Source organism: Prunus mume, linkage group LG1 (genome assembly GCF_029339155.1).
Source record: "Prunus mume cultivar Tortuosa linkage group LG1, ASM2933915v1, whole genome shotgun sequence".
Lineage (NCBI taxonomy): Eukaryota > Viridiplantae > Streptophyta > Magnoliopsida > Rosales > Rosaceae > Prunus > Prunus mume.
The window spans coordinates 20,097,870-20,112,904 of record NC_142698.1 but is presented as its reverse complement, the minus strand read 5'-3'; the positions used below and the strand labels follow the sequence as shown (position 1 = coordinate 20,112,904).

General features: G+C 37.2%; 2 protein-coding genes across 9 annotated transcripts; one reads left to right on the top strand and one right to left on the bottom strand.

Moving 5' to 3' along the window:
* The first annotated feature begins 1,142 nt into the window (after positions 1–1,142).
* On the top strand, positions 1,143–6,082 carry AS2 (Lateral organ boundaries (LOB) domain family protein). Of its 8 annotated transcripts, none has more exons than XM_089044052.1 (3): positions 1,143–1,389; positions 1,812–1,982; positions 2,873–3,900. In XM_089044052.1, exon 3 carries the CDS (start codon positions 2,889–2,891, stop codon positions 3,639–3,641), a length of 753 nt encoding a protein of 250 aa, XP_088900178.1. In that variant the 5' UTR covers positions 1,143–1,389; positions 1,812–1,982; positions 2,873–2,888; the 3' UTR covers positions 3,642–3,900. The 8 variants fall into 8 exon arrangements, 6 of the variants coding, with proteins under 6 accessions (XP_088900178.1, XP_088900179.1, XP_088900181.1 ...); XR_016123270.1 differs by lacking the exon at positions 1,143–1,389 and adding an exon at positions 5,583–6,082 and having other exon boundaries at positions 1,403–1,982; positions 2,873–3,697; XR_016123269.1 differs by lacking the exon at positions 1,143–1,389 and adding an exon at positions 4,542–4,734 and having other exon boundaries at positions 1,403–1,982; positions 2,873–3,697.
* A 5,810-nt stretch (positions 6,083–11,892) lies between these two features.
* LOC103318833 (Tetratricopeptide repeat (TPR)-like superfamily protein) lies at positions 11,893–14,301 on the bottom strand. Its single transcript, XM_008220271.2, has one exon. The coding sequence runs from the start codon at positions 14,171–14,173 to the stop codon at positions 12,443–12,445; it is 1,731 nt and encodes a 576-aa protein (XP_008218493.2). The 5' UTR covers positions 14,174–14,301; the 3' UTR covers positions 11,893–12,442.
* Positions 14,302–15,035: the final 734 nt, after the last annotated feature.

Here is a 15,035-nt window from a genome sequence, read left to right as displayed (position 1 = left end):
CGTTACAACCAACATCACATACTCCAATTTCTGAAATTAAAATGAGATGGGATGGGAGGCCGGAGGAGGTAAGATAAACTCTCATGCAACAGGGATAATATTTTTTGTTATTCCCAACCAATAACACAATCAGAGGCGAAGACATGAATTTAAATAAGAGGGGGCACCCTTAAAAATTCAAACATTTTCTTTTATGACAAATCAACCTAGTTTTTAAGAAATCCCTAATTCCCTTTTTTTTTAATGAATAACCTGTCACTCTTTTATGATAACAAATACATGCAATTCAAAAGAAATTTAGACATGAGAATGAAAGAGAAGCAAAGAAAATAGTGGACATTTAAGAATTTGTGAGAAATTCTATAATATTTTTACAATATCACTAACATATAATTGTTTATACAACAATATTTGAGAGGGGGCAGTGCCCACCCTGGGCATGCATTGGCTCCGTCAGTGAACACAATGACACATAAGATAACGTTTTCACATGTAATTGTGTTATTGGTTGGAGATAACAAAACAATGATATCCCCGTTATAAGAAAAAAAAATTGGGAGAAGGGAGGGAGAGATAGATCATAGATATCCTTTCCTTCCCTTCCCTATAATTGATTAGTTAATTAGTTAATGTTATGTATGTTAAATAGGTAATGCTAAGCATAAACATTACAACATTTATATACCACACTATGTACCCTGTCTAATAGAGGTAATATACCTCAACATCAAGGTCAAGGTCAAGGCCCTCAACCAAATTGCCTTTCTTTCTATCACTATTTGACCGCCCACTCGCCAACACCAACTCATCATCAACTCTGTGTTTGCTTTCTCCACGTCTTCTTAGCCTCTGCTTCTGGGAGAATTTTCCCTGCCTCGCACCCACCGCTATATATCTCTCTCTCCCTCAACGTACGGTACGCACGTAGTCAAGTCATGTACGAGTCATTTCCTTAGCCTTAGGACTGCCTTGTGTGATCATCATCTTTATATGCTTATTCCGTGCCATTTGTTTTTCCGGCGAACAATTAGAAGCCATCCCTAAGAGAAAGAGTGCCAAATTAAAAAGAAGACGACATTTGCATGAAACCTCTTAGATATATAAAATAGGTATCCTCCACCGCTTCCTTCTCCTCAAAAGTAGCTCAGCTCACAAGAAAAAAATGAAAATGAAAAAACCAGATAGTTGAAACAGAGAAGAAGATAAAAGAAGAAATAAACATCCATCAGTCATCAGTGGAGGAAATTCAAGAGATGAGAATTATATATATATGTTATAGTAACTTGGAAGGCTTCGTGTTGATGTTCCATATTCACAAAGTCTACTAGCTAGTAAAAGTTTCATCAAGAAAATAAAAAGGTTTGACCGAAGAAATCGAGGCCACCACAAGTACTCTCTCTCTCTCTCTCTCCTCCCATTTGTCATCTTTTAAAATTTCAGCTAGCATAATAATAGTATGATTATTCTTTTTGCTAAACTTTGAGGACAATATATATAAAGGAAGAAGAATACAAGAGAAGTGGCTCTCTCTCATCAAAGTTCCTCCCCTCCCCCTACATAGTCAGAGAGAGAGAGTCATCGAGTCAGGCTCCTCTTAATTCTTATTCTTTTTTTCATTCTTGCTCCCAGGAGGACCCATCCCCATGGCCAGCCTTTGTTTTTTCCTCCTTTTCATTTTTAATACTACTTTTTGCTTTTTTTGACATTTTTTATTTATTTTTTGATAAGCTTATTATTATTACAATCATCCCAAGAAAGTCTTGAATTAATTAAAACTAAGTAGTCCCGTTTGATATAATAAATCTTTGCAGAGACAGAAAAATGAAGTAATACATCTATCTATCTACATCTTTAGTATGAAAGTCAAGCAAGATCTGCTTCCAAAGCGTTCATCGAAAACAGTGAAATAGATAGAGAGCCCTTTTTTCCTTGAACTCCTTCCTTCCTTCACGAGATCCAATCTCTCAAGCTCAAACCCACGGGTAAATCACATTTCTTTTTAATTTAAATATTATTATACAAACTTTATGCTTCCTCCCTCTCCTTCCTCATCATCAAGGTTCAAAATCAAAACCCTACCCACCCACGACCCAGCCCTCAAATTATCTCATTTTCTCTCCTCCATCCCTCTCCTCTCTCTAACTAATAGCTATCATCATCAAGTCAACAGATACTTGCACCGCTGCCGCTTAGGGTTTCTGGGTAACTAGAACTACACTAGAAAATACTAGTTATATGTATAATATTCATGTATATATATGCTCATTACTCACTGTATATTAATTCTTTATATCTAACTTGCCTTCTACAGCAGTAAGCCAGATCTCTTATACTTGAGTCAAAACGAAAAAGATTTTGTTTTGATTTTTTCTTTCATAAAAAAGTATTAGGAAAGAATAGCTGGCACCGGATCCTGCAGCAGGGTATATGTCAATGTTTTCTTACTCTGTTTTCACTTTCTCCTTCCGCCATACCAATTTCGGATGAACTCGCGCAAATTTCGATTATTTCCAACTTTGATTTTCTTTTTCTTTTTTTTCTTCTTTTTGGAATTGATTAAGGTAATTCATAGGGAAATTCCAACTTTGATTGATCGGTGCTGCCTTTAGTATCCTGATCCAAATTATGCCATTATGGCCAAGCGGCTTCCATAGATTTCGCATTTCGTCCTCCTAATCCAAATTTGTTTCTTTGTGTATACTTGTTGTCTACTTGGTTCTATTCAAGAATCTTTAATTATTTTCCTACAAGTACGTTTCTTCCTTTTTTATTGTCAAAAGTAGACTCATTTGTTCTTGAGTGCAAGAATTCAAAATCAATATTAATAAGGCCCTGGACATTCATTAGGTAATTAATTAATTAATCGTTGCAGAGGAGGAAGAGGTGGAATGATGGCATCATCATCGTCGTCGTCGTCGAATTCGCCATGCGCGGCGTGCAAATTCCTGCGACGCAAGTGCCAGCCAGAGTGTGTATTTGCACCCTACTTCCCACCGGACCAGCCGCAGAAGTTTGCAAACGTTCACAAAGTGTTCGGGGCGAGCAACGTCACCAAATTGCTTAACGAGTTGCACCCCCACCAGCGTGAGGACGCCGTTAACTCTCTTGCCTACGAGGCTGACATGCGCCTCCGCGATCCCGTCTACGGCTGCGTTGGAGTCATCTCTCTCCTTCAACACCAACTCCGCCAGCTTCAGATGGATCTTACCTGTGCCAAATCCGAACTCTCCAAATATCAGAACCTGCAGCACGGCCTCACTGCCAGCCACGGTCTCATAGCCGCCGCCGCCGCTGCTGCCGCTGCCCACACCCACCACCCTCTTCATTTACAGTCCTCTTCCTCCACCTTACACAACAACAACAACAACAACAACAACTTGGGGATGGGAATCAATCTCATTTCGGGCGGCGGCGGAGGCCGAGATCACTACCCCCACCAGTTTTTCCCTAGAGATCGAGACCATCAACATCAGCAACAGATGATGATCAGGAGTTTTGATGCCGGAAACAACTACGATGCAAGCCTTTTAGCCATGAACGTCTCCGCGGCCGCGGGTGGCATTCATGGCCAACTCACTCATCAGTTCCAGCAACCTAGGGCTGCTGCTGGCGACGATCGCCGAACCATTGATCCCTCTTAATTAGGATTTCCTCCATCATTTCCTTACTTTCAACAACTTGCATCGAATTAATTAAGGTATGCCCTATTACATTTACAAATTATATGTGCGTTGTCTGTCACTTTCATTGTCATATCCATCGATGGATCATTTTTCTCCTTCTTCTTGTCATTGTTTTTGTTGTTATTTCCGCTCTTGACTTGAGGCCACAAAATGGATATCTATTAAGTGGCGTTAATTGGTTCTGTTCTGTATGATCAATTTTGTACGATTAGGGTTTCATTGAAATCTGCCAATTAGGCCAATTGCTGATCATAATTAGTTATAAGGTTTTCAATAATACTAATTCTATGGGGTTTGTATGCAAAATTTAAATACTCAAGTTCAAGTTTCTCACATGAAAATTATCAATAAAATAATCCAAGTTAATAGCATTAGTAAGTGCATCCGAAAAAACTCCAACTTAATTATAAAGAAAGGGAACAAGACACAAATCCCACTGTTGAGTGTTGACCAAAATGGCTACCTACAAAAAGTACTCGTATCAATTCTTTCTTCTTCTTTTTTAACAAATAGTAAACATAAAAAAAATAAACTTCTTACTGAAAACGAATAAACGCAACAGTTGGAGGTTGGGATTGTAATATATATAGCACTCAGTGTCCCGCCTGACTCTCAGATTTTTCTCTGGAATCAGCATTATGCCTTACACTGCGCCCGGTTGTATGACAATCTCAACTCATGCAATTGTAAAAATATGACCTCATTTTTATAAATAAAAATTAAAAAAATCTCTCTGGGTCCGGGGAATTGATCCTTATTAGCGAGTTGTATGATTAGTTTTTGCTTTGTAAATCATAATTCCACAAATTCATGATTTAGTAAGCCTTTCCTATCAATTTGGTTTGATATGCAATGCAGGTATCAAATCTCAAGGAACAATTGGAGAGATTTGAAGAGCCAAAAGAGACAGTGATATGTGTGTGTGTGTGTGAGAGAGAGAGAGAGGGTTTACAGTTTATTCTGATTAGTTATATCTAGTTAATTTATGTCTCTTTGAATTAGTTTCACACATATCTCAACTATATATCTTTTCATGCACAATGTTGCGATCCTTCCTCTTCTAAGGAGAACAAGAAAAACCGAAAAATAAAAATAAAAAAGAGAAAAGCAAAACTGTGCTTGATCTTGCAGTACTCTCACAGTAACACCACCAGTAGGTCGGATTTGTCCTCTTAGGCAGCTGGCACGGTGGGTCTAGATTTGTTTCTACCCTTTTGCACTCTTGTCTCAACAGTAAAAAGTATGTTTGCAGTCGAAAGCATCCCATATATTTTATATATGTCGTTGTGATTTTTCTTTATAGATAATTATTTTACATGCACAAGGAAGGACGGGACTCTAATTAAATTTGCTTCCCTAGTTAGGTTTTTTGTTTGGGTACATTGGGAGGAAAGACAACTTTGGGGTTTCGATCCTGGGAGCCAAGCAGGGCGAGAAGGGGGAGGGCTAACACACTCGACCCTAGTAAGTTTAATAGATATTTATTGATCAGGGTTAGAAAATAAAAAATTTAATTAAGGTATCTTCTTCTTCTAACAAAGTGGAGGGAAATAACAAAAAGTTAGTTGATTTCCTTCCCCTAATTACACAAAATATGTATATGCATCAACATTTCATAAATCAATTGACATTTACTGTTTGTTTGTTGTTGAATTAATTGACATATAATGAGCCAGAGTGCAGTACATGAAGCTTTGGTGATCGTACCATTTGAATTTCTACAATTAGCTTATAAGAAAAATTCTGTCAGAAATTGGGTCTACTGCTTAAAGGTATTTGTAGGCTCCGAGTTTAATTGATATGACCACTTGCATTGCAACAAATTTTGCAACAGCTAGCGACTTCCTTTTTTCAAAAAAATTATATATTTATAATCTGATTGTTTGGAACTTTGGACAGACGCAGCAAAAAGAATAATTTAAGCAGCAACCAGCATACTGCCTTTCGAAATATATAGAGATAGTAAATGCATGAGTCAAATTAGTTTGGATGTCGCGGACACTGTCAAGTATAAATAAGGCATTTTCCGAACAAAGGCAGAAGACAACGGAATAAGACAAAGATACTGGCTGATAGGTGGATGGGAAATTAAGGCAACCCTCAAGAGTTCCTTTTTTCTCTCTCTCTGCCAGAAACATGAAAGGCCATTCCAGAAAAGATGTCATGGCCATTTACTACTGTCACTTTAATGAAGAAAAAAAAACTCAAAATCCGATGCACAAGAGAGAGAGAGCAAGTAGGAGGAGGAGAGGAGACAGAGAGGGAGATAGACATGAATTTAATTGAAGTTAATAGCAGATGAGATGAGATACTTCATATTCATTCATACTAGCTAGCTGGTCTATCTTTAATTTGATAGGTGGTCAGTGTAAGACTACTCAGTATGTGTAAAATAAAAGAGGATCCCAATTTCTTCCTTAGGTTGGTTGGTCGTTCAATTCAAATCTCTAACAAAAGTCAAATAAAAATGAAATAAAATAAAATAAAAATTATTCGCATGACAATGATGACGTTAGTGTAATGATCGCTTTGCTTTTAAATGCATTCGCCAGTGTCTCTCGCATACCCATCAGCCATCAGGCAGGGTACTACAAATGCTGACGCATTCTATGTTCTCATTGCATGGCATGGCATGGCATGTCGAATTAATACATACATGCATTCATTCATTCATCATGCATAGGCATATAAGTCCCTGAACAGAGTACATGTATTAAGCAAGTGGGCAACATTGTCATTGAAGAAGAGATGCATACATATATAGTTACATATTCGCACATCACATATGATATATTCACTCCGCTTTCGGTTAAGAGTTGATATATCTCTTCTTTTATTTTGGATTTTGATTGCTTTTTTTGTTTGATTGTTTGTGTATTTCTTTTTAAAACTTGAGTTCTTTCTTATAACAATAAGGTTTGAAAGGAGATATTCCGACACAAGCAAAGCACGTCTTGTGGTTGTTGTGGAGGCAAAGCAAATAATCAGTGAATAAAATGGAAACAAAGAAACCATAAAAGTGTCTCCTCGCGGGTGTGTGTGTGTGTGTTTTTTTGGGGGGTAATATTAGCATTTATTTTCGTGTTGTCCCTCTGCGCAGAACACTACCCCACAAGGCAGGCACAAGGGGATCCCATACAAATCCCCCATTTACTACTCACTAAGGCCCGCCCGTTTGCATTGCTTTTATTGGATAGTGCCCACACGACACTGGCATTAGCTTAGCTTTGCTATACTCTCTCTCTCTCTCTCTCTCACCGTAGTCAGGCAGGCAAGCAGAGAGAGCATGAATATGAGATATGACTAATCCTCAGCACAGCAAAGCTGTCATCACTGCTCAGATCAGTATTATTCCAGAGTCTGGCTGGCTGTTGACTATTCTCTCTCTCCAATATTGTGTTTGAGGAATGTTAGATTTCTTTTCTTTCGTCTTTCTCATTGAGTTTGTGTCACGTAAATCTAATTCAAACATAATATATTTAAATATAAAATATAATATTTTACTTGCCAAGATATTGATGTGTTTTTTTAACACATTTAATATATGAAGGATAAATTACTCAAATGGTCTTCAAATTTATACATGATTTATATTTTGGTCCCTCAACTAAATTTAATTGTTCAAATAGTCCATTAACTTTATATTATTAGCTCCAGTGGTCCTATCGTCTAATTTTCTGTTAGATTTAACCTAATTTTAGGGTAAATAATGACCAATTTACCCTCATATTTAACATAAATATTAACAGAATCTAACGGTATGACCAATAGAGCGAATAATATAGAGTTGATGGACCATTTGAATGAATAATTTAATTGAGAGACCAAAATGTAAATCGAGTATAAGTTTGAGGACCATTTGAGTAATTTACCCAATATATGAATTTATATATGAATAGAATACACATGACACAAATTAAATGGGGGAAAAAAAAGTAATAAGAAAAAGTCTATTTGAGAAAACCCTAAGGAAAGAAACCTTAGTTACCACCCCCTTTGGGGGTTGACGGTCTTCCTCCATTCCCCTTCCCCTCCCCTCTTCTTGGGTCCATTTTCTTTTTTTTTTTTTTTTTTTTTGCTTTGTTATTTTGTTTTCTGGCTTGGAAATAACCACCTTGAAATGTTGTCATCGCCTTGATAGTCGTGCGTTTTTTTGGCTACACAAGGATTTGCCTCCAGTTGTCAGCCTTCAACATGGGTTTGAAGCTACAATGCAGGGAAGATATTGGGTTGCATCAGGTTTGGGTTAGCCGGTACTACACTATGAGTTTAGCTAATATGGCGTTCTAACTCTTCTTGGGTTGTCCATGAGGATGTGGAGCAGTGATCGTGTTTTTTTTTTTTAGGTCTAATAATTTTCAAAAACTCTTTAGGAGTTTACTGTGTTTTATTTTCTCTTTATGATGCATTTTTGTTTCTTTTAAGCTTTCGTCTTTCTATATGGATTTGTCGATTCTGCCATTGCACGACATATTTGTATAGTAGGTTTATGTAGTCGTGCTTTTGGTTGTTGAATCATATATTTTAATCACTTTGAGGGTTCGTGATTCTCCCTAAATCAATTAAACTTGTTGTTATGTTTAGGTCATAGAGAAGATTTATTCATACTTGACACCATAATAACTTTGTACTTGTTTTGTTCCTCTTATCAATAAAATACTAATACTCTTTTTTAATAAATAAATAAATAACACACGAACTGAATGGTGAAAGCAAGAAGGGAAAGACAACAAAGGAAAGCAGCTAACATTCCTCATAGAGCATCTCCAAGGGAGATGTCAAATACCAAACATCAAATTTAAATTTGATGGTTGATGTGACAATTTGAAATTTATACAGTTTTACACTCCACCCGATATGTCAAATAAATAATTATTGTAACAGTCAATTCATTTAAGATAAAGAAGGAATAAAATAAATGAAAATAACAACCAACTATCTTTAAAAATAATAAAATATTCATTTGGCATCTTGCTTTTGGGATGTCAAAAATAACATCTCAACCTCCGGCCTTCATTCCACATCAACTTTAACACATCGGTTGGAATAATGTGAGATGTTATTTCTAGCCGTTAAATATCTATGTGACATTTTTGACACATCAGTTGAAGATGCTCTTAGAGCATCTTGGATGTCAAATACCAAACATCAAATTTAAATTTGATGGCTGATGTGGCTATTTGACATCTTACATAGCTTTACACTCCACCCGATATGTCAAATTAAATTATTATTTTATTACATTTTAGTGTTGATTTATTTTTAATTAAAAAAAAAGAAAAAATAATAATAAAATATTCATTTGACATCTTACTTTTGAGATGTCAAAAATAACATCTCAACCTCCAGCCTTCATTCCACATCAGCTTTGACACATCGGTTGGAGTGATGTGAGATATTATTTCGAGCTATTAAAGGTCTATGTGGCACTTTTGATACATCGGTTGGAGATGCTCTTACAATTTTACTTCATCTTTTTTTTATGACTTACAATTTTTGCAATTTACAGCTTCCCTTTTCCCTTGTTGGAACCTGCCTCCTCACGGTTTCCAATAATTAATATTAGATGGTTCCATTACAAAAAGAATAAATGATAGAGAAAGAAAAGATAACAACGTTTCAGTACGTACGTAGCAACACCTGTTACATCCTCTTTTTCTTCCCCTTTTCCTTAAATACCTATCTTTTGTCTCCTCCAAACTTCATATATACTCCACACAGGCTCCAAAAACTGAGAACCTCACCCACTCGATCCTCGCACTCGTCCTTCTAATCAAAGAAAAGAAAATTTTTTATGGTCCATTTGATAATAATTTTTATTTTTATTTTTATTTTTTTTCCTAGAATATAGAGAAAAATGAGAGTAGGAAATGAGAATGAGATTGAGAAAGAGGATGTGAGGGGAAGATGGGAGGAAGATGTAACCAAAGTGAAAACAGAAACTCGAAAGTGAAAACAATTTCAAATAAATTTCACTTTTTAGTTTTTATTTTCACTTTTGTTATGTCTTGCTGCCTCCGCTTGACTCAGGAGGAGAGGAGAGCATTCTTCTACAAAAATCATAAAACGATTATTGCGAATAATGAGACGCTACCCTTGCCTTGAGGAAGATCTGCGAACCGCGATCGAGGGAAGGCTTTTCTTCTTTCCTCGGCTTTCCTCACTTTCTCATCCTCCCCTCTCAATCTCATCTTCACTTTCATTCTCCCACTTTTTTTTCTCCATACTCTAGCACAGAAAATGAAAATGAAAAACTAAAATTGAAATAATTATCAAACGGTCCCTTAAGATATTTGTTTATGGTTCTTCTTCTTCTTCATATACATTTGCCATTCTGCCTTTCTGCAATAGATTTCATCATCTGAAAATGTATCGTCACACAATTATGTCTAAATCCCTTTATTTCCAATTATAAAATACACAAGTGATTTCATCCCAATTTATAGAAATTACCCCGTCTTTCGACTTCAATTACAAGCTCCTACGCTGCATTTATCATGTCACATGGTACAAGTTCAAATTATACATTTTGTTTCATTTTTGGTTTCTTTCCATGTAACTTCAAAGCGTGACAGACATTGGAGCAAGTTGAAAAAGTATACCTGCGAATGACATGAATCACTGGGACTATCAAGGTCTTCATATTCTTTGTCGTCTTCTTGACCTTACATGGGCTTTTTGGCTAATCATTTTCTTTCCAATTTTGGAATTTATTGGAATTTATCATTTAAGAAAAGTTCAAAGAAAGAAGAAACTCTTAAAATGCAATTACATGACTCAATCGAGCTCAGATCTCTGTAGGCTAAAGAAACTTTCTCCTTCGGATTTGTTCATGTAGTTGGAATCCAACTTAAGCAATCTTTATACACGCTGCATGAGGGAGTGAAAAAATATCCAGTAAAGAAACATGGCAACCAAATGAAGGTGAAAGTAGAAACCGATAAGATGGTCCACAGATAGTAGCTAGCTCTCTGCTTCTGCACTCAGGAGCAAGCAACTCTGCCCATCTTTTAACGGAGTCCACCTTCTATGCTTACAATATATTGACACATCCTCTTAACTCTTTAACTTTGATAGCTACTCCCACTAGTAGATTTCTACATAATAAACGAGTTTGCTTCGTATTGAAACGGTTAAAAAAGGAAAGACAGACCATACAACATTTTAATTCTTATCCTCTGGTTGTGTGTAGGTAGGAAGGCAGCAGGGGAAGGGGACATTGCCAATGTTTTGAGGTCTATTCTATTCCTTCAAGAAGCACTCAGAGCCAATCGTTGTAATGTCATGAGTAGGACAATTTTCAACTTAAGCTACTTTGGAAAGGGAGATAGGATTGGAGGCCCTGGTTTAACTTTTGAAGAAAAAGAACAGTGTTTCGTTCTTTTATGTTCTTCAATTAGGAATTGAAATTTAGCTAGGATCCCAAACACAATAAATCCTCAACCGAACAAGTTTACCAACACGGACTAATACAGAAATCTCAACAATCCAAAACAAATTCTTATCGCCGGACAAGTGGTGAAATGGGTGTGCAGCAAGCAAGTACAGATACTTATAAGGTCCAAATGGAGCACAGAAAAAGTTTTCTAGTTCACCACGAGTCTAGGCTACTTGAGAAACTCTTAGAAAGGTAGTTGGGTGGTTTGGTCTATGTACTATATAGTTTCCTAACATTCAAGATTCCAAAATTGAAACTTATCAGACCAAAATAAATGCCACATCTAATGGTTTAAATATTGGTACAACTCTTCTAACTTGAATCAGAAGTCAAAAGATCTAATCCGCCACTAAATGTATATATGGTTTCTCTCTATGCATGTCATCCATCCTTCTTTAGATTGGCAACAACACGCCAATAACAAGTCAATGGCATGCCACCAACAAATACATCCCAGTGAATTATGTTATTGACACGTTATTGCTAATCCGTCCTTTAATAAAAGACAAACATCCTGTAGAGAGAATCTCACTGTGTGTACATTATATATATACCTAATCAGAAGACAGAGATCTGATTCGCCTTCTTCACACGATGATCGTCTTCATACCAGAAGATTTCCTAGCTAACCAGACATAATCTGTTCAATGGATACCCATAATTCTTTTTCATGTAACTTGGTCTCAAAATTACAAAGCAATATCTATATCAACAACGCAATTGTGGCCCTAATGCTTTTCGCTTTTGCATTTTTTTATAAGAAACACGGAGTTTATTAAAAAAATACTAATCATTTCTTACCTTATTGACTTACAAAATTTCCTCATTCAGGACAAATACCAAAGCTCCAACAATGCCTCTGAGCTTTAACTGCATCTTAGAAAGTAATATTAACCTTCAAATAGTGTTTAAGAACAAAAATCACATCAAATTCTTAAAAAAAGGGGAAAAAAAAACAGGTATAAATTTCATTTTTTTAAAAGGAAGATAAACGCTAAAATATCAAAAACCCACTGATATCAAGATGTAGCAAATGGACAAACCCCAAAAGAAAATTAAGGCTTCAAAAATTGCATGTTGCAAGCAGAGGACCCAGTCCTGTCTTTTAAGGCGCATACCTCTGGCTTAGCTCTGAAGGTTGTAGCATACAAGTCCAAGGGAAAAAGGCAAGAAAAGATTGAAAAAAACCAATCTTCCTTTTGTATATGATTGACAACAGGAGATGCATAACTATCACCATGAACAAAATAAACCGCAAAGCTTCACTTTATTTCCCCAGTCTTCATCATAACATCCACATACCAAAAACCAGATGACCATTTTAGGATTCTGCAACTACATTCTCAGTCTCTATTTTCTCCTCCTTCAGTTCCTTCACAGCTTTTATAAGACCCCGTGTGATCCCATTGAGATGCAAGCCATTATCCTTCATTTCTTCAAGTAGTTTTTCTGCAGTTTCCCAATCCAAGGCCTTGAGGCAAAGAGATTGGATCAACTTATTGTACTCATCAACATTAGGTTGGACCCCAGAATCTTTCATCTCGCGCAACAACTTTAAACCCTTATCAAATTCTTCCAGTTTGCAATACCCACGGATGAGTGTATGGTAAGTCACAGGACTCAATTTGGGGTGCTTGTTTTTGGCTTCGGATAATATTTTACAAGCCTCCTCCATCCGACCTCCATTTGTATAACCACTCATGATAACAGTGTAAGTATACACATCTGGTTTCAACCCCCTACTCTTCATTAGATTCATCATCTCAATTGCCTCTCCCATATCCCCAGCCTTACAATAGCAATTGATTACCATATTGAAAACTGCATTTCCTGGAGGTGGGCCCTTCATTGTCATCTCAAGAAGCAATTTTTTGGCCCCATCGACATCCTTTATTCTACACAAACCTCGAACAACAGCTGAAAAGGGCTTAATCGCATATTTCCGTGCTTCACCAGCAAAATCATCTAACATATCTAGAGCTAATTTAACGGTTTCATCCTCCCTACAGAGTGAACTGATCAAAAAATCAACCGAAGCGGGAGGCAGGTACTGCTTCTTCACATTCGCCGCCGAGGAATAAACCAAATGGGCATCTTTAGCTTTTTTACCCTTGCAAAACCAGGATATGATCCTACCGACTTTCTCACCATCAGGCAAGATTCCCGCATCAAGCATCTTCTCACAAACAGACTGAGCCCAACCAAAAATTGAACGCCTGCAAAGTGCTTCAATTGTAAAGTAATATGTATCTGCATTTGGGACACATCCAAAATCACCGAACTTGTTGAACACCTCCAAAGCAGCTTTCCCTTTACCCAATTTTGAGAATGAAGATATCAATTCGTTGAGAATTTCCACATGCACCACAGTGTTCTCCTTCTCACCAACCTCCTTAACTAAATCCCACAAATAATACACATCTCTCTTCCTAACGAGGCCACTACATGTCGCTCGAACAAGTGCATCCAGTATGTGCGTAGTGACACCAAAGTCGGGTTTCTCCTTCAACGCCCACTTGAAAAACCTAATCAAATTCTCACCCAAAACAAGTGGGGTTTCAACTACTTTAATCACAAACTCTGGATGTAAAGTCAAATTTAAACCATCAAAACTAGACTCAAGACACCCATCAGCACTGCTCTGAAGAAGAGACAATAAACTCTCCAACTGCTCCAAATCAATCTCATAAACCTCTTCCACTTCCCCCAACTCTACATCAGAGGGGGGAAAAATGTTCATCTGAGTATCACCCTTTTCCTCTCCAACAAGCCCATTCCCAGGGGTAAGATTTTCCCTCTGTGTATCACCATTTTCACCAAATTCCACTGATAGCTGTTGTCCTTCAGCTGAATCAGAATCACTAGGGTTTTCTGAGAGCTGAGAAAGGAACCTACGGGTTTGGCAGAGAGAGGATCTGGTCGGAAAATGAGGAGATTGATCAACTAGTGTTAGGGTTTTAGAGGAAAGCACCTTATGGTTTCGAGTTGCACACAGCTTCTGTGCCGCCTGTGTCGAAAGAGAAGCTCTTGCTGTCACAACAGACCTCCACATCTTTCTCTCGGCTATGGGGAGCTCTCAGTGTGGTTTATGTGTAACTCAGAGAGTGAGAGTGAGAGATCAAAAACCCTAATTTGGGGCAAAGTGCAGAAATGAAGGTGCGCTTATGCATTTGGGTACAACCCGAATCACTGTTACCTAATTTAAATTTGACAGGTTTTAGATAAAGGAATAGTTTTTAGGCTTAATTATGTAAATGACCTATGTGCTTTCAAACTTATCTCAGATTACCACTTGTGTTTGCAAACGTCTCAAAATATCCCCCAACATTTTAAAAACCGTCTCACGTTACCCGCTCCGTCAGTTTTTTTGACATTCCGTTTTACGACGTTGGGCCCCACTTCGTTTTAACCTTTAACCTCTTCGAATAAGGGTTTCTCAATTTTTAACAAAAGGGGAAATTGGGTGAGAAGGGGAAATTGGAGAAGAGGATTGTGAAAATATGAGGGTTCCTTTGATTTTGGGAGAATTTGGGAGAAGTTAGAGAAGAAATTAGAAATTTATAAAACTCTGAGGTGGAGTTTGAAATTGAGAGATTGTAGAGTAGAAGATTTGGGTTGATGGAAACAGGAGAGAAGCAAGGAGAATGAAGGCATGGCCAATGGTGTCATTGTGGGAAGTTAGCACGGATGCAGACTTCTTGGACCAGTTCAAACCCAAGGCAAAGATTTCTAGTCAGCCCAAAGTCAAAGGTAAGCATGTTTAAGATCAAATTTTCAGTCATTGTTTTGGGCATCACAAATTGATAGAGTTGTTATTGATGAAACTGTCAATTATTGATGAAATTTTTAGTCATTTTACCACCTAAATTGTCAGTCATTGTTCTTAGTTGATACAGGGAAGTGGAGAAAAAGGA